The sequence below is a fragment of the Archocentrus centrarchus genome, chromosome 13, assembly GCF_007364275.1.
Source record: "Archocentrus centrarchus isolate MPI-CPG fArcCen1 chromosome 13, fArcCen1, whole genome shotgun sequence".
Classification (NCBI taxonomy): domain Eukaryota; kingdom Metazoa; phylum Chordata; class Actinopteri; order Cichliformes; family Cichlidae; genus Archocentrus; species Archocentrus centrarchus.
The window spans coordinates 6,352,969-6,378,178 of NC_044358.1; the positions used below are offsets into that span (position 1 = coordinate 6,352,969).

The 25,210-nt window shown below is 39.7% G+C and overlaps 1 protein-coding gene across 1 annotated transcript in view; it reads left to right on the top strand.

Moving 5' to 3' along the window:
* LOC115791147 (nesprin-2) overlaps positions 1-25,210 on the top strand; it is a 52,542-nt gene that overhangs the window by 13,707 nt on the left and 13,625 nt on the right. The window contains exons 2-9 of the mRNA XM_030745273.1: positions 13,861-14,106; positions 14,283-14,433; positions 15,529-15,711; positions 15,786-15,920; positions 16,001-16,195; positions 19,285-19,414; positions 19,514-19,660; positions 19,863-19,963. Of these exons, the coding sequence (XP_030601133.1) occupies positions 13,883-14,106; positions 14,283-14,433; positions 15,529-15,711; positions 15,786-15,920; positions 16,001-16,195; positions 19,285-19,414; positions 19,514-19,660; positions 19,863-19,963 (1,266 nt within the window). The 5' untranslated portion in view covers positions 13,861-13,882. The remainder of the gene's footprint in view (positions 1-13,860; positions 14,107-14,282; positions 14,434-15,528; positions 15,712-15,785; positions 15,921-16,000; positions 16,196-19,284; positions 19,415-19,513; positions 19,661-19,862; positions 19,964-25,210) is intronic.

A 25,210-nucleotide genomic window follows, 5' to 3' on the forward strand; every position in this document is an offset into this window, starting at 1 on the left:
TGGCTCTGAAAGTGAACATTGCTCTCTTTCTGCAACAGATTGCCCTGAAGTTGTTTCCCATCAGATCAAATGAGATTCTGGGTAATGCCTGAATATGGAAGTCCAGGTGTTACAATGATGCAAAGTGGGCCAATAAAATGAAATGAAGAGAAAGGAGAAGGAGAGCTGGTTTTACACGCTGCTGAGCCTCCGCCTGGCTGTTTGTCCCTGCTGACAGCATTACAGGCCTCAAAGTCATGGAAGACACACACAGGCGCGCACAGGGAACTGTCGGGGAATCCTATTGGACGACGAGTATCAATCATCACAGCCAATCAGACTTCAATGCCAGTTTTTTCACCCAATACGATTGGAGAGTGAATTTTTTTTTTTTTTTTTCCCTCCCTCGCTGCTGGTGATGTTTGACATCATCAGTGATGTCATCAGTATGCCAGGTAGTAGACTTATTGTCTGTTGGGTAAAGGTTTACTGAGACAGTATGCTGCTGTGAGAAGAAAAAAAAATTGCAGTCAGAATTCAGACTGGGTGGGGGGGGGGGGGTGCTTATTTGCATTCCTTAATGTTCTCTAAAACCTGATGGAACGCTCTGACTATTTGAGCAATTGTAATCCTGTAATTCAGCTCTGTGTGTGTGTGTGTGTGTGTGTGTGTGTGTGTGTGTGTGTGTGGCATATTCAAATCTTGCCTTGTCATGGAAAATTACCAGACGTAAGCCTGTTGACTTTGCATTGACTCAGGTACTGTACTCATCTGTCCACATTTGAAGAACTGGTTCAGCACACTCATCATTCTCAGATGAGCATGAAACCATGGTTGAAGTGGACCTGCTATTTCCTGTCATATCTCCTGTTCCAGTAGTGGATATTCATATTAAACACAGCCGAAGTCTGAAGGTTAGATTCCTGGGTTTCGAAAGTTAAGAATTCAGACTGCTTTAAACACTGTTTCATACAAATTTCTGCTTTTGGAGCAGATATCCTTAATATGGTCATCTCAGTTACACAGCTTCACCTGAAGTCCTGCAATTGCTTCTCTAAACTGGGCCAGTTGTGTTCCCTTCCAATTATTAGACTCTACTATAAAAGCACTGCATGATTCATAGTTTACAATAATTTTATGCACTCTGATGCACACTTTCAGTTCATCCTCATGAGGATGAACTGAAAGTGGAACAGGTGGAAGTAAAATGGCTCGTGAGCTGATCAGCTCACGAGCCATTTTACTTCCACCTGTTCTAAAAGCTCACTTTGCTGTGATTGGCTAACTTCTGCAAACCTGCTGAGGGGTAGTGCCTGGTGCTTGTAATCTCTATGATCATTGGAAAAAGGCAAACTTACTTATAGTAATCCCTCGCTACTTCGTGGTTCACTTTTCACGGACTCACTGTTTCGCGGGTTTTCAATCAATATTAGTGTAAAATATTTATCGTGGTATTTTCGCTGTTTCGCAGGTTTTTGCGGTACTCGTTCTTCACATATGTAGTACGTGTTGTACAGTAATGTATATATTTGGTGTATAAGTGTGTGTGTGGGGAGGGTTTATAAAAACTTAGTGTATAACTACTAAAATAATGTATAAGTATTAAAATAAATATAGCGTCCCTACTTCGCAGATTTTCACTTATCACTGGTGGTCCTGGACCGTAACACCCGCGATAAGTGAGGGATTACTGTACTTCCAGTCAATGCCATTGTACATAAATTCTATGCATTCAGAAGGTGGCACTCATGGAGCAGCTCATAGTGAATAGGAGTGAATGGAGCTAAATGTTTACAATATTTATTTAAACCTGCTTTTAGACCCACATTTTATTTACATTTTCAAAAATCCAGCATTAATAATGTGTCTTATTGTAGGGTCTTTACCTTACAATATAAAGCACCTTGAGGTGACTGTTGTGATTTGGTGCCATATAAATAAAATTGAATTGTCTGAGAAAACCAAAAGGATGTTTTACATCAGCTCAACGTGATTGTGTCCATAAAACACTAGCATTATGCTAACACATGCTTATTGGTCAGTTAAGTCCTCCCTTGATGGCGGCCATTTCCAAACGATAACCGGATGTTAGATGTTAAAGCCCATCAGAAGCTTCCATGTGTGTAGAAGCAGCTGCTGGTTATGGTGGCTGAAGGTGATGCCATCATGAAGCCACTGCTCGCTTCACACCCCAAGTCAAACTGGAGGATGCTGTAAAGCAGCCCATGGTGCTGCAATGGCCCAATACTCACAAAAAGGTATTTAACTACAGTAGAAACCTGGAAAAAAAAACTAAAAATGGAACTGACTCTATTGTCTTGCACCCCTCTATCAAAAACTTCCAGAATAAAAATTAATGTTTACATTTTGTTCTGCAGCTCCATTAAACCCCATTTATTCTGAGGGCGCTTGGAATAAATGGGGTCAAGTCAACTTTCTGAGTGGAAGTAGAACATTTGGACAGTGGGTGGGTGGAACTAAAGCAGCTTGTGTCACAGATGCTGAACTGACGGGCTCAGCACAGAATATGATAAAGATGCATTATTTTGAACTTTAAACCATTCAAAGCTACTCTAATGGAATTCAAGAATAAAAATGTGGCACATAATGAGTACTTTATGTAACAAAATATCCTCGCACCCCTTTAGTTCACTAATTAACACTGATGGCAGGGCTTCTACCTCACTTCAAACTAATTAAAATCTAAGACAAAATCCTCTGAATGATCTGAATGCAGTATTAGTTCATGTGGAAATTATGCATATCCAAGAGGTCTTTTTTTTTTTTTTTTTTTTTTTTTTTTAAATGAGCTCAGGAACAGTTTTTTTGCTTGAATGAATGAATGACTGAACTTTGAGTTTGTCCTTGGTTGGTTGCAGGAAACGATTTCAGCCTTGTGCTCTGAGTCTCTCTGCTGCTCCTTTACATACCAAACTGCTGTCTGCATAATGAGGGAAAGTGAAGATGGCACTCAAAGCTACATTTGCTCAGTCTGACAGGAGATTTCACACTTTGTTTGCCTGTCAGGTTTCCAGAGCCTGTTTTAATATTTTGCATTGTTATTCAGATTCTTCTGCAGTTCACTTCTAACTTCTGCTGCAGTCATGACACAATTAAAATTGTTTATATTGAAAAAACACAACTGGGATCAGCAGACTAAGTCATATGAAACACTTCAAGTTTCTTTGCTTTACAAAAAAAAAAATCTTTAATTTTATCCATGTAAAACTCTCATTGAGATTAAAAATCAATTTTCCCTATTCTATTCTGACTCTGGGATCAAACTTGTATAAATTTTGAGGGCTAAACACATGCATTTTACACATGTACTGTATGTGCACAGATAAATGCAGGCCCAGCCCGATGAGAGAGAAAAAACCCAACCAATGGGAAAGTGTGCAGAGATGGGCAGCATTCAGAGAACAGTGGTGATGTCTGCAGCCCACCATAACTTTTAATCCCAGCTCTGATCATCACATGCCCAAGGTTAAGTACTTATATTTAGTTAGTTCATCGATTCATTTTTATCTCATTATTCGCTTGTTGATGTTCGTTCTCCATTTACAGCTTCTCCTGCCTGAAAGCCACTACTCCATTTAACTTCATTACTGCGTATGGAGACATTCAGCATCAGAAGACTCAGAATAATTCTATAAAGAAACATTCTGAACGGACTTTATTTATTTTAACTGAATTACAAAATTTGAAATTTAAGCTTTTGACGTTGCATGACTCACCTGTAATATTGTCACAGCCCACCGGGAGCTTGTCTTGCAATTCAGGAATCATCAGTATACAGTATCTATATTCTTCAGGTGCATTCATAAAGAGCAGATCTCATAATTTGATGGAAAAAATTAAGTTTCCTTTCCTGGAGGGAGACCGAGTTTATTCCAGTGAAAGTGAATTTAGGTTTCAGCTTTTCAGTGTGAGATTTAAATGAAAGGAAGAAACCAGGCAAAATGAATTTGTTTAAGCTGACAAGTAATTTTAGAAACTAAAACTATTGTGCAGTCTATTGACTGTAGACTGTAGTTTTCATAAAGCTGGGGAGTGGGAAATGACTTTAGTCTTTGACTTCAGAGTCAAAGCTGGATATTATTTTTGGTTAGGGGGTCACCACAGGAAATCATCTGCCTCCATCTCACCCTATCCCTCACATCCTCCTGTCACTCTGCATGTCCTCCTTCACTACATCCATGAATCTTCTCTGTGGTCTTCCTCTTTTCCTCCTGACCGGCAGCTCCGTGTTCCACTCACTTAAGATAAAATAACTAAATGTTCACTCCCTTCAGGCTCTTAAGCTCCACTGAAAGCACAAAGAGGAGATGACCTTAAGTGGTGGCAGCTCAGGACCGTTCACTCACATCTGTGATAAGACCCAGAAGTTAAAAGTCAACAACAGAACAGGAGTGAAGGGAAAAATAAGGTTGATACAGTCATTAAATCAGCAGTGTGTGTGTGTGTGTGTGTGTGTGTGTGTGTGTGTGTGTGTGTGTGTGTGTGTGTGTGTGTGTGTCTGTCTTCAGCCCTGAACTGCAGGCAGCTGGTGACTCATCAGCAGATACTCTCTCTGGTAAATCTACATAATGAAGCTTCATTCACACTTTCAGCTCAGTGGGGAAAACGGCCGTGTGTGTGTGTGTGTGTGTGTCCACATGTTGAACAGATGTTCATGTTCACGGTTGTTCTCTTGAGGCTGCGGTGATAAATGGCACTAAGTGAACTGAAACAAACCCGCCTGTCTGTCATTTTCATACTTCAGGTACAAAGACTGTATACAAAAGATGGACCTGGCTGCTATGTCCTTGTCCATTGCTTTCTGGCATTTTGAGGCCTCAACATAAGCATTTCAGCTGCCCCAAAAGGCTCCAACTGTACAGACATGGAACAAGTGCCCTCTTTAATCTGTCCTGTGGAGTGAATTACCTGCAGGCAATTAAAACCAGCTCAACCAAGATTGGTCAGTAGAACTGAGATTAGAAAGCTTCTCTTGGTCTACCATCTGAAAATGAATATACAGAATCTGATTAAACCTCTTACAGGAGTGAGGGATATAAAACTTGAACTCTCCAGGTGTAAAAGTAAAGTCCAGGTTAGAGGAGGGAAAAAAGGTTTGTTTTTTACATAACTAGACTTTCCAAAAAGCCATTCTTCATATCTAAGAACTAAAAATCATAGAAGAAAAGGTCTGTCATGCTTAAAAATATAACTTGGTACAGACTGAAGAAGTGCACATGCTCTGCTGTAGCAGGCAGACAGGTGAGCAGGATCTATGCAGCCTCTCAGTGGTCCAGGGCTGAAGCCTCATAACTCTGTTTCACACTCAGTCCCCAGGTGGGAGTCTAGAGGAGGAGGCAGCCTTGGCCTGATAGGACAGGCAGCGCCTGATCTATGAGTCTGGGAGGCTGAAAGCTCTCGGGTGGAGAGAGTCTGAGAGTGTGTGTGCATCTGAGGTGGCTGATTAAAGTGTGATCTTAGGCATGAGAAAAGAAGAAGAGCAACCATGATGTGAAAAAAAGGAAATCCACTATAATAATAGACTGTATTTGAAAGATGGATGTAGCCATTGTGGCATCACCAAACAACCTCCAGAGATAAGACAATTAAAACTCCACTTCCTCTAATGTCCACTTGAGGCTGGCTCCAATAGTGAGCCAATCCCAATAGACTACTTTTTTAGTAATACTTGAAAGTGAGACCATAAACCCATCAGGAGAGCGTTTACTGAGGTCTTAGATCAACCAGACTTCTTTTTATAGCCACCTGCTAGATTGTCTCAGACTTGAAGTGGCTTAAACCTGCATTCAGGTACAGGTAGGAAAGGATACAAGAATATACAAACTTAGAAACATTCTCATTTCTCTATCCATGATTCCTCTCCTGATGTTTGAGTCCCTCCCATCAAAGACATAAGCAGCAGTTCAATCCAGAGCAAGCTTTATCAAAATGAGACATCCTTACTTCAGAACTGTCGATTAAACGTGGTGTGGCACAGCTCCACTGTCTCTAGTTCTGTTACAGCCTGATGCAGTATTCATGATATCAGATGACATTATATTTGTGCATAGTATAAAAAATATAAACTGTTAAGTACAGGTACTTCTCGTTTACTCAAAAGTGAAAGTACTCTGAAATGTATTCAAAGTATAAAAGAAAAAACAGCTCTGTGGAGGACATTTCTATTTTTGTGCAACAAAACCAGACCTTGTGCTATAATATAACACATTAATCCATGGGAATATTAACTTTATTTCAACTTAAATTCTAATGAATGTACTCAGCTTGAACATCTATTATGTAGAACACCAGCAGAGAAGAACAAAGGGAATGAAAAACTATCTGCTGTTGTTTACATTGTATTTTGGTGACTTTGCCTCAACCCGAACAGAAAAATGAATATAATTAGGGATATAGTTAAGTGTGGGGAAAATAAATATAACTTGGAAATAAATCACAGTAGTTTCTATTGTGAGCTCCAGGGGATTTTCTTTGTGTACAGGCTGTGATCAGCTGACCTGCTCTGCTGGTCTTCATGGATTGATATGATATTGCACTTTGAATGATGGTTGAATTTAGTGAATGAATCTTATCAGCATCATCAGCCTAAATTCAAACCCCTCTCTGCCAGCCTTCATGTAACCTCACACTGTCCATGAACACCACAGCTTCTCTGCACCGGTTTTTTTAATGAGGCCCTTACATGTAAACTTTAAATTTCATCTCCTGTCTGTCTTATACCTTTCTCCATATCCAAGTGAAGTTCTCTCACATTCACAGACAGGCTGTGTGACAAATTACAGTTTGTTTGCACTTATGGGCATCCGCACACTTTAACCCCTGAGTATAGTACAGTAAAGGATGCCAAAATGATTTAAGTGGTTGTTGCTGGTTGGTTGGTTGGTTGTTTTTGGTCTCTTTCATTTCTTTGTATGTGATGGACACACCAACAGGTTTGTGTTTTATGTCTTCTTGTTCCTTCCATTTAGATTCAGATTAGTTTAATGTTTGAAGGCACACAGTGATGTAAAATGACTACCTTCAGATGTCTTAAACCTGAAGTAATGAGCCTGTCTTGAAAATGTGAGCAGAAGAAAGCGGAGACATTTCTGTTAAAATGTAGGGAGTAAAAGTACAGAGACCTGGAAATTCTACTTACGGGGGGGAGGGGTGTATTTGATACACTGCAGATTTTGCAAGTTTTCCCACTTACAAAGAATGGAGGGCTCTTTAATTAAAAAAAAAAAAAAAAAAAATTAAATTTAAAAGAATTAAACGATTACAGCAGATGAAAAACAAAACATTAAAAAAAACAAAACAAAAAACAGTCAAAACGGTCTGTCAGCCTGCAGGTATATTGATAAAAAATATGCATGTCCGTCCAAAGAGACAGAGACGTAAGGGACAACTGGCAGTTCAGACAACAATGTGGTACAGACAGTGCACCATTTATAAAAAAACATAGATCCAAATTGTCAGGATAATCATATAGGCCCATTATTTTGTATATGCTTATTGAAAGGACCCCACGCATCAAGAAACTTGTGCTAAGTGTCTGACAAAGAGTATCGAATGTCCTCAAGACAAATACAGAAGACCATATCATTAAGCCTTTTGTTTTTTTGAAACAAGAGTGGGTAGAGGATTTCCATTCCCTCAGAATAACCCACTTTGTGACCACCAAACCAAACATAGGAGCCTGCTGGAGGGACATGGGAAGAGTAAGAGGAAAAATTGGAGCAACCCAAAATTATCAAATGGTTGTCAGGAGTCAGATGTCTGTAGAAAAAGACAGTCTGCACACCAGAACGCTCCTGGGGAAAATTTTTTTTTTTTTTTATTGCCTTCAAAGTATAGTAAAGTGACTTTTCGGGTATCCATGCCCTTCTTCAGACAGTCATGTGTCTGCCATAAACGTTACTAACTAAATTTTAAATGGTAGCAACATGGAGCGCTACAAAAGATGTCTACTCCATTACTGCACGCGAGCCCCCACCGAGGTCTGTAATTTTTTTTTATCACAGGTACACTTCAACTGTGAGACAGAATCTTAAAAAAAAATAAAGATCCAGAAAATCATATTGTATGATTTTTAAATAATTTGCATTTTATTGCATGAAATAAATATTTGATACAATGGAAAAACAGAACTCAATATTTGGTACAGAAACCTTTGTTTGCAATTACAGAGGTCAGATGTTTCCTGTAGTCCTTGACCAAGTTTGCACACACTGTATTAGGGATTTTGGCTAACTCCTGCATTTAGATCTTCTCCAGAACTTACAGGTTTCAGGGCTGTCGCTGGGCAACATTGAGTTTCAGCTCCATCCAAAGATTTTCTATTGGGTTCAGGTCTGGAGATTGGCAAGGCCACTCCAGGACCTTGAAATGCTTCTTACGAAGCCACTCCTTAGTTGTCCTGGCTGTGTGTTTCAGGTCATTGTCATGCTGCAAGACCCAGCCACGACCCATCTTCAGTGCTCTTACTGAGGGAAGGAGATTGTAGGCCAAAATTTCACGATACATGACCCCATCCATCCTCCCTTCAATATGGTGCAGACGTCCTGTCCCCTTTGCAGAAAAGCACCCCCAAAGTATGATGTTTCCAACCCCATGCTTCACTGTTGGGATGGTGTTCTTGGGATTGTACTCATCCTCCTTCCTCCAAACACGGCGAGTGGCGTTGATACCAAAAAGTTATATTTTGGTCTCATCTGACCACATGACCTTCTCCTCTGGATCATCCAGATGGTCCAGACGAACTTCAGATGGGCCTGGACATTTGCTGGCGTGAGCAGGGGGACCTTGCATGCCCTGCAGGATTTTAATCCATGACGGCACAGTGTGTTACTAACGGTCATCTTTGAGGCTGTGGTCCCAGCTCTCTTCAGGTCATTGACCAGGTCCCCCCGTGTAGTTCTGGGCTGATTCTTGACCTTTCTCAGAGTCATCCTTACACCACGAAGTGGGAGCTTGCATGGAGTCCCGGACTGAGGAAGATTGACAGTCATCTTGTTTCTTCCATTTTCTAATAACTGCGCTAACAGTTCTTGCCTTCTCACTGAGCTGCTTTGCCTATTGTCCTGTAGGCCATCCTAGCCTTGTGCAAGTCTACAGTTTTGTCCCTGGTGTCCTTAGACAGCCCTTTGGTCTTGGGCATGGTGGAGAGGTTGGTGTGTGATTGACTGTGTGGACAGGTGTCTTTTATACAGGTAATGAGTTCAAACAGGTGCAATTAATACAGGTAATTAGTGCAGAATAGGAGGGCTTCTTAAAGGAAAACTAACAGCTCTGTGAGAGCCAGAATTCTTGCTGGTTGGTAGGTTATCAAATATTTATTTCATGCAATAAAATGCAAATAATTTAAAAATCATACAATATGATTTTTCTGGATTTTATTTTAGATTCTGTCTCACAATTGTACCTACCATAAAAATTATAGACCTCTCCATTCTTTGTAGGTGGGAAAACCTGCAAAATCAGCAGTGTATCAAATACTTATTTTCCCCACTGTAAGTACAGTAGCAAAGTATTTTTACTTTACTTCCTACTTCTGTTAATCCCAAATGGTGATGGGCACAAAGTTTAACCACACAGTCCTTACCTTAAAAGGTAAAGTGTCATGAATACAGGAATGCCTGGAAGTAGGGTCTTCTGCATGTAGTTTGTTTATTCTGGCTGTGTCTTAGTATATTTGATGGTAAAATCACTTTTGCAAAGACTTTACCTGTGCATCCATAATAAGTCCTCCTCCATACACTTCAGGAATTTAGGAAAACGTTCTTCAAGATGGCTCACTGAGATTAATTTCTGGGTCACTGGCAAGAGGACAGACTGTCTCTGTGAGCATGTTGTGGTGTTCTCCCCCCCTAGAGAACAATAACTGGTGAAGATGTTGACTGATAAATCATGATACATATTTCTATTTATTCCTTAAAATGAGTTAATTCGTTAAATACGCGCATACAGAAAATGGTGAGATTCTTGAAAGAGAAATAAACTGGGAGAGTATCTCTTGTAAACTGAGAGAGGATAGACACTTTTCTCTTCATTAAACTTGAGCGTGAACTTCAGCTTCACTGAACTGTGAAATCCCTGCAGCACACTTTTTGATGAGACTCTACAGTTTGCATTTGTCTGAATTTACTGAGCTCAGACTGGCAGATCTGCCATCAGTGTTTCCTCTGTGTTCATTTTATCTGTGCAGCTCAGAATAAACTCCTCATCCTCCTTGTCTTCCTCCTCCAGTAAACAGAGTAGATGGGTATGATTTATGACAGGAAGTATTTTATGAGTTGATGGAAGTTCCCACCAAAAAACCCCAAAATTTGTTCATTGTTTTTCTTACTTTAAGGTGCAGTCCAGCTTGTCTTATTTTCTTATTACATTTTATTAATTTTTGATGATCCCAGACTGCCTTCACAGCACACATGCTGAAATGAAACTCAGTTTATGTGCAGTGAGGAAAAAGTATGTATTTTGGTTTTGCTGCCACAAATAGTGGATTAATCAATCACCAGATAATTAGGAAACTGTTTTGATTAGATATTTATTTATATTTAACCCTGTACTATCAACATGTACTTAATAAAGCAGCCAGTGAGTGTGCATATACAAATATTTATAAAATATAGAAATGTGGAGATGTTACCCATATACCTGATCAGATGGACCAAATGTAATTTAATATTCCAGCAGTAAGTGAGACTGTGAGCGCTAGTTTTAATTGGTTGCATACACTCAGATCATTCAAATATTTAAAAAAAAAAAAAAATCACTTCATCAAAGACTTTGTGGTCCAGCTAAACAAATACAATATGAACAAAAAAGCCATGTAGTGCACTAGAATTCATCTTTTTGCTAATACAGTGATTAGTCATAATGGTACGCAATCAAGGCAATATTTAGCTTGTTTTCCCAGTAAGTCAATATTCCATCCATCCATCCATCCATCCTCTTCTGCTCATCTTTTTCAGGGTTGATGGGGGTTGGAGCCTATCCCAGCTGCCATAGGGCGAGAGGCAGGGTACACCCTGGACAGATCTAAATCAGTATTATCTTTTAGATTCATACTAAAATGTTAGATTAACCTTGAGGTGCAAGACAGAAAACAATTAAAAATAAACGCCCATGAAAGACTAAATGCATGCAACATGGATGATAAACTGAAAAATGACCACCCAAAGGTAAAACATTACTGATAAGGGAATTACATAAAAGTAGCATTTCTAAATTTGGTTGTTTGTTTTTTGTTTGTTTTTTGTGGCAGGCCAAGCCTCTTTCCTCTAACTTGGACTCTGGACTAAGGGGAACCTAGACTAATAACCTGTTGAACTGTTGGTTGAAAAAAGCAAAGTATTTAAACACATTTAAAGTGGACTGTAATAGGTTTTGCAGACATTTCCTGCTTCTTTCTGCATCTTCTGGAGAAGCACAGCTGGCAGATTAATCAATAGCACAAATAACTGGACAATTTAACCCAAGTCTGAGAGAAATTGTGAAATCACTCATTTATAACACCTTTTTATTATGTAATTGTCTACTTTAATTTACTCCCACGTTGCCAAAATCTCTGAATCCTGTCTGAAAATGTTTTTGATCATCTTAATTTTGAGATATTTTGAAAGGATTTAAAAAAAAAAAAAGAAAAAAAAAGAGGCAGTTTATTGAGGCTGGATGCTGGTCACAGGTCCTGAGTGTGTAATCAGCTGCTGGCTGCGTCTGTAAATCAGGAGATAATTACACACAGACTGTGAGCAGAAACTGAATGAAAGGTGCAGTGTAAATTTGTCCTGCTATTCATAAATCAGACCCCACCCCCACCCCCCTCATTGAGAACAGTTCTGGCTCCATCTCAATAAAGAACCAGAGTGACTCATGAATAAGCAATACCCCTGTGGCTGTGTTTGGCTTCAGGTGTGTGTGTGTTGGCCCTTGTGGAAGTGATAATGGTGAATCATTGCTTCTCGTGTGTGTGTGTGTGTGTGTGTGTGTGTGTGTGTGTGTGTTTAAAGATGCAGTGTAGTCTTCCTCTTTGCTCGGAGGATTTAAACCACCACGCAGACTGAATTTCTGTTTGAGTCTGTGCTTCTGGAGAGAGCAAACGAGAAGAAAAGCAAACATGTTCAAGTCACCCCGTTAAAGTCGTCAGAGATCACTGATATAGAGGTCTCAAACTCTCAAAAACTCATGTATCATATTTGATACACTTGCTGTTACAGGGCTAAAGGTCTTTGACTCACAACAGCGTATGTGAGTGAATCAAAAACCCCAAGTGACCTTTTTAATTATCTATTTAGAAGCCCAAGCTTAAATTTAACACTACCCCATGTACCACATACCCAGTGTTACATGAAGGGGACCATTTTGGGCATCTCATTCAAATATGGTTACCCCATATTCATCTATATGTGAGACATGGGGCAGTCCAATATGGTTCATTACCCTAGTAGGAGTAAATGGTAATGCAATATAGGGTAGCCAATATGGTTACCATATTAGTGTCAACCATATGGACTACCCTGTTTACCCCATGTTGCACTACATGAGGTAACATAATTGATAACCATAGGTCAGCATAGGCAAAACAATATGGTCACAATATGGTTGGCTTATATTAGAAAATGGTTAACCCATATTGGACCAATATAGGTAAACAAGGTAGTATAATTGGGTATAACCAAATGGTTGCAATATATGGTTCAATATGGGGTTCCTACTTTGGCTCATATATTATAAGGATATGAGCCATGTAGTTCAATATAAGATAACCAAAATGTTCACAATAATGTGTGTACTCCATACTGGAATATAGTTATTCCATTTGAGGTTATCCCATATGGGTTATGCCAGGGGTGGGCAACTCCAGGCCTCGAGGGCTGGTGTCCTGCAGGTTTTAGATGTCTCTGCTTCAACACACCTGAGTCAAATATAGAAGTCATTAGCAGGACTCTGGAGAACTTGACTGCATACTGAGGAGGTCATTCAGTCATTTGATTCAGGTGTGTTGGATCAGGGACACATCTAAAACCTGCAGGACAGGGGCTCTCAAGGCCTGGAATTGCCCACCCCTGGGTTATGCAGTATTGAACTATGTGGGGTAAACAGAGTAGTCCAATATAGAGTTTTAACCCTAACAACAAATATGGTAACCCATATTGGAATGCAATAATCATAGGGGTTACTATACAGGTAAATATTAGGTTGTCACACTATCTTGGACCATATATTGCAGCCATGGTTACCCAATTTACCCATGTAGTTTAAGGATAAATAATATAGTTACAGTACTGAAGTTGCCATATATTGGCATATGTTACCCTATATTGACCTACATGGGGTAATCAGGGGTGTTCAACGTGGGGCAACTCATATGGCTAACCCATATTGGAATGTGATTAGCCCAATATAACCAGTATGCTCACAATATATTTACAATGCAATGTGGTTTCCATATTGGACTGTAGTGTCAGAGTATAAAATTTTATACCATATATAATCCTTTTTAAAAATCATACCAAATTTTACTTAACTGGTTAATCAGTCAGCTGGTGAACCAGTCAGAGAAACAGGCTGCCACAGTCAGCACATTATCTGTAAAGGTGTTGGGCTGAAATAAACCAGAATTTTTCATTAAAACAATACTTCATTTTGTATTGTTGTATTACAACTAACAATATGCTCATATCTGTAGCTGTTTTAAATAGGAGGCCCTGCAGGTAATTAGCTTAATAGTGGAATTTTCATGTGTTGCCAGTATGAGTCTGCGCTCATATACTGTCAACATTTGTTTTTTTACATCTTTCTGCTTTACATGTTTAAATAAAGTTTGCATGTCACTGAATTAACATCAGTTCTAATCAGTGGTGTCTTCACCATCAGGTAAAGGTCACATGATGCTGAAATGCCTAGCATAGACCTGCCCACCACAGATCACCACACTGGGACCACCCCCACCCCTGAAGGAAGTAATGCTGTACCTGGAGATGAAGTGAGTGACATGGAGCACCTCCTGGATCTCTTCCAGAGCCAGCTTCCTTTCAGCCTGTCTCCACTGGAGCTAAAGGAGGAAATGCAGAAAGCTGAGAGCAGCTGGAATCAAGATGGAGACCTGCAGGACTGCGGACAGTGAGTGTCCTACAGCTGAATATCAGACTTGAATAACTAACAAAATACAAAATAATATATCATAATCCTTAAAGTACTAATTTCAACCATCCATGTTTATTTCTATTTCCGCAGTCTTATTATTCATTTTAAATCTGTTTGTTCATCTTTCTGTCTGACTCTCTCCGATGCTCCAGGTTGGAGAGTAGGTGGGTGCTCTGGCAAGAGTTTATGAAGGAATACAGCCACTTAGATGCTTGGTTGAGACTGGCCGAGGAGGCTTTCTCTACCACAAACTCTTTCCATGTTACCTACCAGACTGCCAAGGAGGAACTGAGGAAGTGTGAGGTAAAAAAAAAAAAAAAAAATCAATCACAATGCTGTCAGTTCCACGAGGAAACTGAAACCTAAACTGGGTTTCAGATGTTTTATCCTTAGAGGGATTACAGTAACTAGCATATCTCACATGTAAAACCCCACTTATCTTTCACCTTGGACTGATCTATATTTTTGTTGTGCAATGACTCTCTTGTGATCTATACTGGTGATAGAATTGATGTTTGTGTGAAATCTGCATTTGTCTTGAGAGGCACTGGAGAATAATAAAACCTGGGTTAGAGCAACATTGGGCCAAAGTTCAGCTTGTGGTTCAAGTCCCAGCAGGTGTAAATATCATTCAGCAGCCAGTCATAAAGCTGAAGCAGGAAGCATCAACATGTAAATCTGCTCGTGCTGCTGCCTTAAATCATACAACCCCCTCAGACTGAAGAGCCATAGATCTTTTCTGATTCACACCAATCCTGTCTGCAGCCCCAACACAGGGAAGTAGCTCTTATCATGAGGAGGAGGAAGAGGAGAAACAGGAAGAGGATTAGGAGAATTGGAGGGAGAAGAACTGGCATTAAGAGGACGAGTGGAAGGAAGAGAATTAGGAGGATCTCTAGGCATACGATATAATTGAGATTTGCTATCATTAATATAGTCACCTCAGGCAGCTGGGGGACAGCCAATAAGAAGAAGAAATCAGAAGAAAGGCGGTCTTGCATGCATGCTATTTCATTTAGTGTGCATCTTGTTCCATAACATTCAAACTTTGTTTTTTACAGCAGCTCCAGGCTGTGCCAAAACCACTAAGTCATCTGCATAGAGGAGGACTTTTATAGCAAACTTGTGCTTTGTGTGAAGATTTGCCCAGTTTTGATGATGAATTTCACTGAAATTGGGCAGCAACTCAGCTTATCCCATGTTTTCTTTAGAATTTATTCTACATCACGTACATTTGACTTAGGTTTCAGTCATCATTTCTGATTGCAAATTTATCTACTGCCCAAAAAGTTCTCAATGTCAAAATACATGATGAAGCCTGGATTTAGCAAACTTTGTTTAAAAAACAAAAAAAAAAACCTGTGCCTCTTCATATACACTTCGTGTTTGTGTGTTTAGAGGCTGCGACAAGAGGCAGGACCTCGGCTTGTTCAGCTGGACAGTCTGACCAGGAGAAATCGAAAATTAATTCGGCTCTTTCAGGGCGCCATGCAGGCTCGGCTGCTGGCATCAGCGAGGGAGTGTGGCCGACGCTGGGATGATGTGAATGCCAAACTGGAGTCCATCACAGGTCGACTCCAGGTGTGGAGAGTGAAAACTTCTGAGGAGGGTTTCACTTATTTCTCCATTATATTTGACTCTCTTCTCTCGCTCAGCTCCTTGTCTCAGAGTGGGAGGGGTTTGAAGCACAAAGGGAGGAGCTTGCACTCTGGCTGGCTGATATGGATGTCCGTCTGAGCGAGGTTGACCAGCTAACAGGAAACACGTGTGAAAAAATGAGACAACTGCAGGTGTGTGCTTGTTGTGAAATGACATGTTTCTTTCTGCATATTTTTACTTTGTGTTATTTAATTTTTTTTTTAATGTGTAGTCATTTCAGGAATGTGTGTGCGTGAACTCAGGCCGTGTGAATGCTCTACTGCAGCGTGGTGAGGCGTTGATTCAGCACAGTGAGCCTTCTGATGCTCAGCACATAGAGAGCAGGCTACTGGAGTTGCTGCAGCATTGCAGCCGTGTCTATAACAATATTGCACGGACACACACCCGGCTGCTCAGCATGAGACTGGTAAACACACACACAGAGTACACACTAATCAAAGCCTCTCAAGTAATTTAATATTTGATTTTTATGTGTTTCAAGACCTAAAAAACATGTCAGGATCTGAAGTAATTACATTTATCATTCATTTGGTGTGTTGTACACAGCATGAATCTGGTAATTCAAGAGCAGAATACAGAAACACAAACACAGTGTAACAACAGAAATGAATGGCAAACAAATACCTGTTTGAAATGTTGATTTCAAATTCTTTAAATTAAAATTTTTGTTTTTTTTTTTTGGATACACTATCCATCCCATCCATCCAATCCATCCACCAGTTCTTGTGGGGAGACACCAAGGCATTCCTAGGCTACCTGAGAGATGTTCTCTCTCCACCATGTCCTGAGTCTGCCTCGGGGGCCTCCTGGGTTAGATGTGCCCAGAACAGCTCACCCAGGAGGCCCCCGAGAGGCATCCTGGTCAGATATCTGAACCGCCTCAACTGATTCTTTATGTGGAAGAGTAGTGGCTCTACTCTGAGCCTCTTCCGAATGACTGAGCTCCTCAACCTATCTGAGGCTGAGCCCAGACACCCTTCGGAGGAAGCCCATTTCTCCCACTTGTATCTGCGATCTCATACTTTCGATCACTATCCAAAGTCTGTGGCCATAGGTGAGGGTAGGAATGTACATCAACCAGCCAATCAACCGCTTCACTTTCACGCCCAGCATTTTCTTCACCACAACAGATTGACACAGCGTGCATGTCACTGCTGATGCTGCGCCGATCCATCTGTCAATGTCCAACTCCACTCTCATAAACTAAAACCCAAAATACTTAAACTCCTCCACACGGGGCGGCAACTTGTACCTGACCTGGAGTGGACACTCCGCTCTTTTCCAGCTGAAAACTATGGCCTTAGACCTTGAGGTGCTTTTTTTTTTTTTTTTTTTTTTTTAATCTTCATCCCAGCTGCTTCATGCTCAGCTGCAAACCATCTCAGTGCCAGCTGGAAGCCACCACCTGATGTAAAACAAAGATGAGCAGGGTTGTGTGGATTCAGGTAATGGCCTCTGTTAAAAGAAGAAGAGGGAATACTTTGGCATCAGCTGTTGTCTGAAAATGATTTAGCTTTTTATTATTTGTGTAGAATTAAAGTTACAGATTTGCATGGTTTATTTAACCAGAGGTGGTGCTTGGTCCAACTTGGAGGTGATTCACTTTTGGCCTCCATCTGGATCAGCATGTTTTGGAAATATTCTTTCATTCTGAGATAGGACTGGGTTGGATGTTTCGTGTCATATCGATTTTTAATCTTTAGTTTTATGCCATAGTGAGGTGTCTGTCCACTGTGCATCCACAGTTCACAAGAATCACTACTCCTCGAGTATTGGTCATATTTTAGTGAAATTAATCTTTCTTGAATTTGACTCTTAGTGAGCCTCTTTGACATCTCAGTTGATTTTAATTCTCATTAGATTGTGTAGTACAGCCTACCACTGACAACAGAACTTATCAATTGCTTTCTGTACTTCTCAAATTACAGTAACCTGTGAATTATGATCATGACACAGATGGGGTACTACATTGTTGATGTTCTGGTATTTTGTTATTGTGTTGTGAGTAAAATTGGCTTGCAGCTAAAAATGGCTCTGGTTTTATAGCTTGTGCATTGTGAACCAGAGTAGCACCATAACTTAAAGGACTAAACAAATAATCCAATCTGATGTATTTTCCATGCTTTACAAACAAATACAGCTAACTAATAAATTATTACACCACGCTCATCTGTTATTTCTATTAAATATATTTAACTCATAAGGACAACACAGAAGAAATTCTTCATTCTAATATTTGAATTAGGAGAAGCTGAAAATTCACACAGGTCGTCTTCTTCTAAGATGGTTTTACATTTTACCAACTTTAAGGCGACGTGGACTGATTCCTGTTTGCAGATGTGAATTAAATGCCTTTGACTTCTTGTCAAATTTGCAGCAACATCAGGTTCAGGACTGCAGTTTTGCTTCATTTGACTACATGTTTATAGTTTGGCCTGTAACCAAATAAATTACAACCAGTTACAACCAAGTCTACAGTAACTTTATCCTAAATTTGCTCCATGATCGATTAAATCAGTATAACTCCATATGCTGCAGTTGAACTGACAATTTCACAGCCGTATCATTTCATATTTTTCATTTCACTTTCACTGATCCAGCAATCCACCCCATTACCTCCCTGACTTGCTGCGGTAGGAACAAACTTATGAACACGCATAAAAAAACAATGCGGCTCTGTTCTGTTAAGCGCCTGCTGTTTTACATTCTTTAAATCCATATCCCTGCAGCATAATGATATTAAGCCTCACAAATGCATATCAAGTGGAAATGAGAGAAAATGTATTTATTTCTTTGACAAGCTCATGAAAATATCACAGACTAATCTGGATTTGCTTTGTGCATGGAGGGTATGCAGAACCAAGCTTTTGTCATTTGTTTTTGAATTAATAAATGTTAGTCAGTCTGCAGGCATCTAGAGCGTTGCACCATGAGTACCATAATGTGGAAGACCTTTGGCTTTCATCTGATCATCCATGTCTTGGCATTTTCTTCCATCAAACACCTTTGTTTTGTTTTTTTCCCCTATGGGCATCTTTTCCCAACTGTAACACACGAATGCCAACTTCCCATTATTTAGGTGGCAGCACAGCAAATCTATCTGCATTGGTAAACATTGGCAACATGTTTTGGCCCAGATTTACTGGATGAAATATTTATTGGCTGAAAATATTGGCCATCATTCCCAGAGGCTACATCACCAGGCAAGAGCTGATGGGTTCCCAGATTGAGGAATCCTTAATGGACTTTCCGGTTCTTCCGGTCACAGAAATATGAGTAATAACACAGATATATTACAGATTTAATGCTGTGGTCTGATGAGTGCAACAGTAACTGAGTACTGTGATTAAAATTTGAGGACTTCATCACAGTACTGTGAGTGTGGTTTTAAAAGTAATGTCCTGACCTTCAGTGTTAAGCTTCAAAAACATGCACATCAAATACACCCCAGTTCTCATAAATATCCTCTTCCTTCTTCCCATCCTCTTCCTCCAGGTGTTTGAGGACGACTGGATTCTGTCCCAAGCTACAGACTCTGGTTGTCCTTCAGAGAGTCTTTTAGAAGATGAGGGAACAGCTGAAAAACAAAGCATAGACCTCATTGCGTCTTCGAACCATCATAAAGGTAAACCAACATCTCACCTTCGTAGTAGATTTGATCGTTTACTGAGGAAAAGATTCAAATCAACACAAACTGTTAACCCCACGCCTGCAACGTCCTCAGACCCTCCATCACCCCTTCACCATCCTCCTCCTCCTCCATCCTCTCCTACCCATGACCACCTGGGGCTGGAGTGGGACCCCTCAGTTGACATTGGACGCTCTGTCTCCCGCGATGACGCAGACTCATCGTATTTCAGTGCCAGCACAGGTAGGAAGTGATAGTTTTTAGAGTTTTTAGCTGTTTCTCACTGCCCGTGCCTCACCTTACACGGGAAAACCTTCTTCAGGAATTTAAGGTGGCAACATCAATATAAAAGGGCTACCTTAAGATTTAAGTCCATCACAAAAAAGACGCAGTGAGAATGGGAATGCAGATTTTTGGATTTTCTTCTTTTTTTGGTGCTCTGCAGGTCTCTGTCAGAGAGATGGCCTGAAGAGGTGGAGCTACCTCAGCTCCTTTGACTCTCAATCTGACATCAGCGCTGACACCAGGAACCGGGAGGCAGACTTGGTGAGTTAAAACGGCCTCGAGTGTTTACATGTTTTTAATGCCAAAAAAGTCAGCTTCATTTCAGGCCAGCCAATCAGAAATTTGATTTAATTTCAGTTCACTTTTAAAGTACTGAGTGTGTTGCACTAATATGTCTCACTCTCCTCACATCATAGAGCAGAGGCCTCCAAATTTAGCCCATGTAACGTGTGTCTGACTGCAGTCATTTATGAGCTCAGGCATTTCTTTAATCTTTAAAATCTTTCATGCGTATTTTTTTTTCATTGTTTTTACAGGAATTTTCTCATTGATGTGACAGTGAGAATGGAAAGTTATTTATTATTAATTAACATAATTTCAAAGGCTTTTATTATAGGATTTGATTGTAGTTTTCAACTTAGAATCACCCCATTGGGATGATTCTCAGTGAACAATGGCAGAGTTCCTGCTGCAGGAGCCTCTATATTTATTTATTCATTCATTTTGTGTTTTTTGTGTCTGCACAAAATAATTTGTCTATTTTTTTTTAATTTACTTTGAAACAGAGGTAAGGAATAACAGCCCAGCTGTGGTGACTTCATTGTAATTTGTTATTGATCAAAGTATTAGTCACCAGTGACTGTGGTTCAGGAGGATAGGAACCCCAAGTTGTTCTCTGACATGTTCACTGAAGTGTAAATGTGTGTGAATGTTAGCTACAAAGCATTTAGATGTAGAAAAAGTGCTTTATGACTGGGTCTAAATGGATGAATGAGGCATGTTGTATGAAGCACTTGATTGCTCAAGTAGAAAAGCGCTATATAAAAACCCATCCATTTACCAGTTCATCTATATTCTGATGTTAGAGTGATATGAACATACTGTAATATGTAATTCAGTCAAATATACCATAAGTTTGAAAATTAGTTTTCCTAGTTTGGCACAAAAAGATTTGACAAATGTGACATTAAAAGTGGAAGCTGGAGAGGACTTCTCTCACTGTGGTATTGCACCACCTCCTGTTCCTGTTGCAGCGCACAGTGGTGTTTTTGTGTAGCTCAATTAATTTATAAATTTCTAGATAACGACTTATTTCATAATGTAATCCTCACATGCTTTATCCAAAGCATACTCTCAGTTGAATCACTTGTAAATTACATTCACAGTATCACTCATTGTGTCGTTAGGGATTCGCCAGCTTAGCATAGCTATTAGCTTAGCTAATAGCTGAGTCACTAACAGCATGGTACTCTCTCGAGCTTGAAAACTGGTGACTGGACTTCTTTAAGTTTCTTGAAGACGATTCACCTCTCATCTGAAAGGCTTCTTCAGTTCTAAAGCTAAAGGCGGAGAGACCCAGGTATTTGAACCCTAGTGGGAGTTTCCCCTGGAGGTGGTCTTTGACCCACTATTGATCATGTGAATAATCACAAGAATCAAGGTGTGAAAAAAGGTGTGGGTCATTACAATCAGTGGTTTCGGATGAAGCCAACACCACCAACCCCTTCACATTTCAAATCATTTTTCCCCACTGAGGAACGAACTCTGGTTTTTGGCAGCTCTGTTCTGAGAAACGTGATGCTAGCAACACCAGCAACCATAGTTTGTCTTCCAGGGGCCAGAGCAGGTGACATAAGGAACCCTGAAACTGCTGGCTATGGCTAAGCATAGATTTGTTAAAATAATTCATGTCAGCAGTAATGACACCCATTATAGTAATTGGAGGTCACTAAAGTTTGAATTTGTGTGTAACTTTGCCAAAACAACGTCGCTGCCACAGTCTGAAAGTGGACCGTGTGGAGGTGAGGACCCAAATGCAGGACTCGGAGGCAGGCAGACAGAGAAACAGAAAATGAGCCTTGAATGTGGCTGTTAACAGAACTTACAAAGTCAGGGAAACACAAGCTAAGGAAAACCTAAATGAGGAAATATTAACCCTTTAATTACCACGGGCCCGCCCGTTAACTTCAAAGGGACCTCCATTTGCGGACGTTTACTGTAATAATCCTGTATTGGGTGTGAAGTGCAATTTCTCAGCCTTCAGCAACCATTTGAATTTTTCCAATAGGACAAACATCCGCTTAATTACGGTAATTCAAAATGTGTTTGATCAGAGGGAACAGGCAACAGGTGGAGAGCACAGCTGAATGTAATCACAAGACGAGACAAGGAAGTGAACTACACACAGCACGAGGGACAAAGACTGACAAAGTAAAACAGGAAACAGCTGAAGCGCAGACTTGACACAGGAAGGCAGACACACAGAGGAACAACTAAACTCTAAGGCCACTGGGAAACTAAGTATACTAGAGGGGCAAACACATGAAACAATCTGAACAATACCTTAGAACTAGAAAAATGAATTCACAAAGGAAATAGACAAACAAGATAACAAAACAAACCAGTGATCACAAATGAAAAAGAACTACACCTCAAAAGTCCACTAAACTGAAAACACTCAGACCCAAGACCATGATAGTTTTCTCTGGGCCCCTCCCTGATCGGACCAGGAGCGACATGTTTAGCCGTATGTTCTCCTTGAATTGCTGCCTGTCTGCCTTACAGAGACCTGCTTACAGCAGGATGAATGTTAGTTTAAACTAGAAAATAAGCATTTCCTAGCAAAATGCAATGTGAAGGCTGAAAGATTTTACCTTGAAATGCCAAGAAATGTTTAAACTTAATTTGCGGAACCAGCTTAATTACATTGGATCATAAAAATATAAACCAAAGTGTAAAAAGTAGCAATACCAAAAACTGAATATTGTCCTAAATAAAGAAAAAAAGTGAACTGCATAGAGCTGCTTGAAAATGGGGGGGGGGGGGGGATCATAATCACAATTTTGGTCAGTATTGAAATCACGATTTAATAAGATTACTCATTGACTTTGTAAAAACTGTATTTATTGCACTTAAACAGTGAATGCGTCTCTGTGCTCTGGCCAGAGTCGTATTAGCTGTGTGGAAATAAATGCATTACGAGAGAAACAGACCTGAAAAAGTCAGTTTGAATTCACAAATTGAAAACAGCTCACTCCTGATTGGTCACTGTTTTTTAACCATAAAACCCCCATTTCCTCACCCCCACCCACTCAGACACACACAGAGGCCCACATGCACACACAGTATGGCAGGCCGTTTTAACATAAAATCCGATTCACCACACTTACATTCCAGATATCTGAAATTGATTTATGACTAGACGTATTAGTAAATTAAGATATCTCTAATTACATTCTGACTAGTCGAAATGACGGCAGATTTACCATTGATTTGTATGGCGGCTTCAATTCAAGATATCTTCAATGAATTTCTGACTATCTGAAACTCACATTTCAGATATCTACAATTAAATTATGACTGGTCATAAAGTGAATTCGAGATATCTTGTTTTTTATTCTGACTAGTCATAATTCTAATAAAAGATATCTTAAATGTATTTTTAGATAGGCGATAAATAGTTTTGATTAGTGGAAATTAAATTCTAGATATCTTGAAAGCAAATAATGACTAGGCAAAACTAAATTAGAGATATCTAGAACTGTAATTTTGACTAGTCAAAATGCCTTTTAAGATATCTCAAAATGAATTACAGATATCTTGAATTATGGAGCATTTTGGCGGAATGTTTATAAGGCAGTTTGTTAAAACGGCCATAAAATCAGAGATTCTGTGCAGATTTCTGAAGCAGTCTTTAAGTACACGATTCTCACGCTCTCCATGTATCCCATACTGAAGAGCTCTTTCTATGTTGTTGCATTTTATTAGAATTTTGTCCACAACGGCCAGCGCCATTGCAGCCACCTGAAATTCTACACAGGCAATTGTTTGGACAGCTCAGTACAGCACAAGGGGACTTACATGCAGTCGTTAAATTCAAATATCTAAAACGTAATTTCGACTAGTCATAATTACGTTTGAGATATCTTAAATTGTAATTACGTATGTGTGACCCGTCAAATGACGTCATTTGAGATATCTTGAAAGGAATTTTGACTCGTCAAAATGTAACTGAAGATATCTTGAATTATTATTTTTGTCAGAATGTAATTGCGGATATCTTAAATTACTATTCTGGATAGTCAAAATGTAGTTTTAGATATCTGAAATGTAATTATGGATAGTCAGACAAACAGATTTTATGTTTAAACGGCCTGCCATACACACAGTGACATAGTGTGTGCCTCTGTTTCTATGCCACATTTAAATAATCAGTCTGCTCAAATGTTACAGTATGCAGCTGAATCCTGTATTTGAATCCACCAATGAAAATCAGCCTGTTTCTGATGAGCACAAGGAGATGTTTTTGAAGCAAGACATGATTTTTTTTTTTTTTTTTGTCTATGCCACCAAAAGTGATGGAGAAATGGCAGTGTAAAAAGTGCCTCCATTTTGGCTTTTGCTCTGGAGAGGGGAGAAAAATCAACACTGCAGTTAATGTCAGATGTGGGTGGCACTCCTGACTGTCTCATGCTCCTAGTTTAAACTCTGTAAATCGGTAAATCGGTGCTTTGGAAATGTCTACAATTTGAAGAATAAAATGTGTTCGTATACCAAAACTTACGGAAGTGAAAAGAGCTGAAAGAGAGGGAAAAAAATGTGAAAAATAAAACTGCTCAAATTCTTCAGTGGTCTGAAGACAAGGAGCCCACCCACCACTTTAATCACACTCTGGATCTTGTTCTGTCATATGGCACAGAAATTAACAATAATGCTTGAAAACCCTCTTTTGTCTGATCACTTCTTAATAACATTAAAATTTACAATAATGGATCACACAGTTGTGGGGAATAAATTTCATTAAAGTAGATATCTTTCTGAAAGCGCTATTACAAAGTTTAAGGATATAATTCCTCCATTATTACGCTCCTCAGTATCATGTGCCAACACAGTGCAGAGCCGCTACCTAAACTCTACTCCCACAGAGGTCAGTTATAGGCCAATCTCCAACCTTCCTTTTCTCCCAAAGATTCTTGAAAGAGTAGTTGTAAAACAGCTAACTGATCATCTGCAGAGGAACGGTTTATTTAAAGAGTTTCAGTCAGGTTTCAGAATTCATCACAGTACAGAAAAAAAAACATTTGTGAAGGTTACAAATGATCTTCTGGCCTCTGACAGTGGACTCATCTCTGGGCTTGTCCTGCTAGACCTCAGTGCTCAGACCCTCTATGCCACAGTTATTAAAGGTACTGCGCTGCAGTGGTTTGAATCATATTTAACTAACAGACTCCAGTTTGTTCATTTAAATGGAGTCTTCTTCAGAAACTAAGGTTAATTATGGAGTTCCAC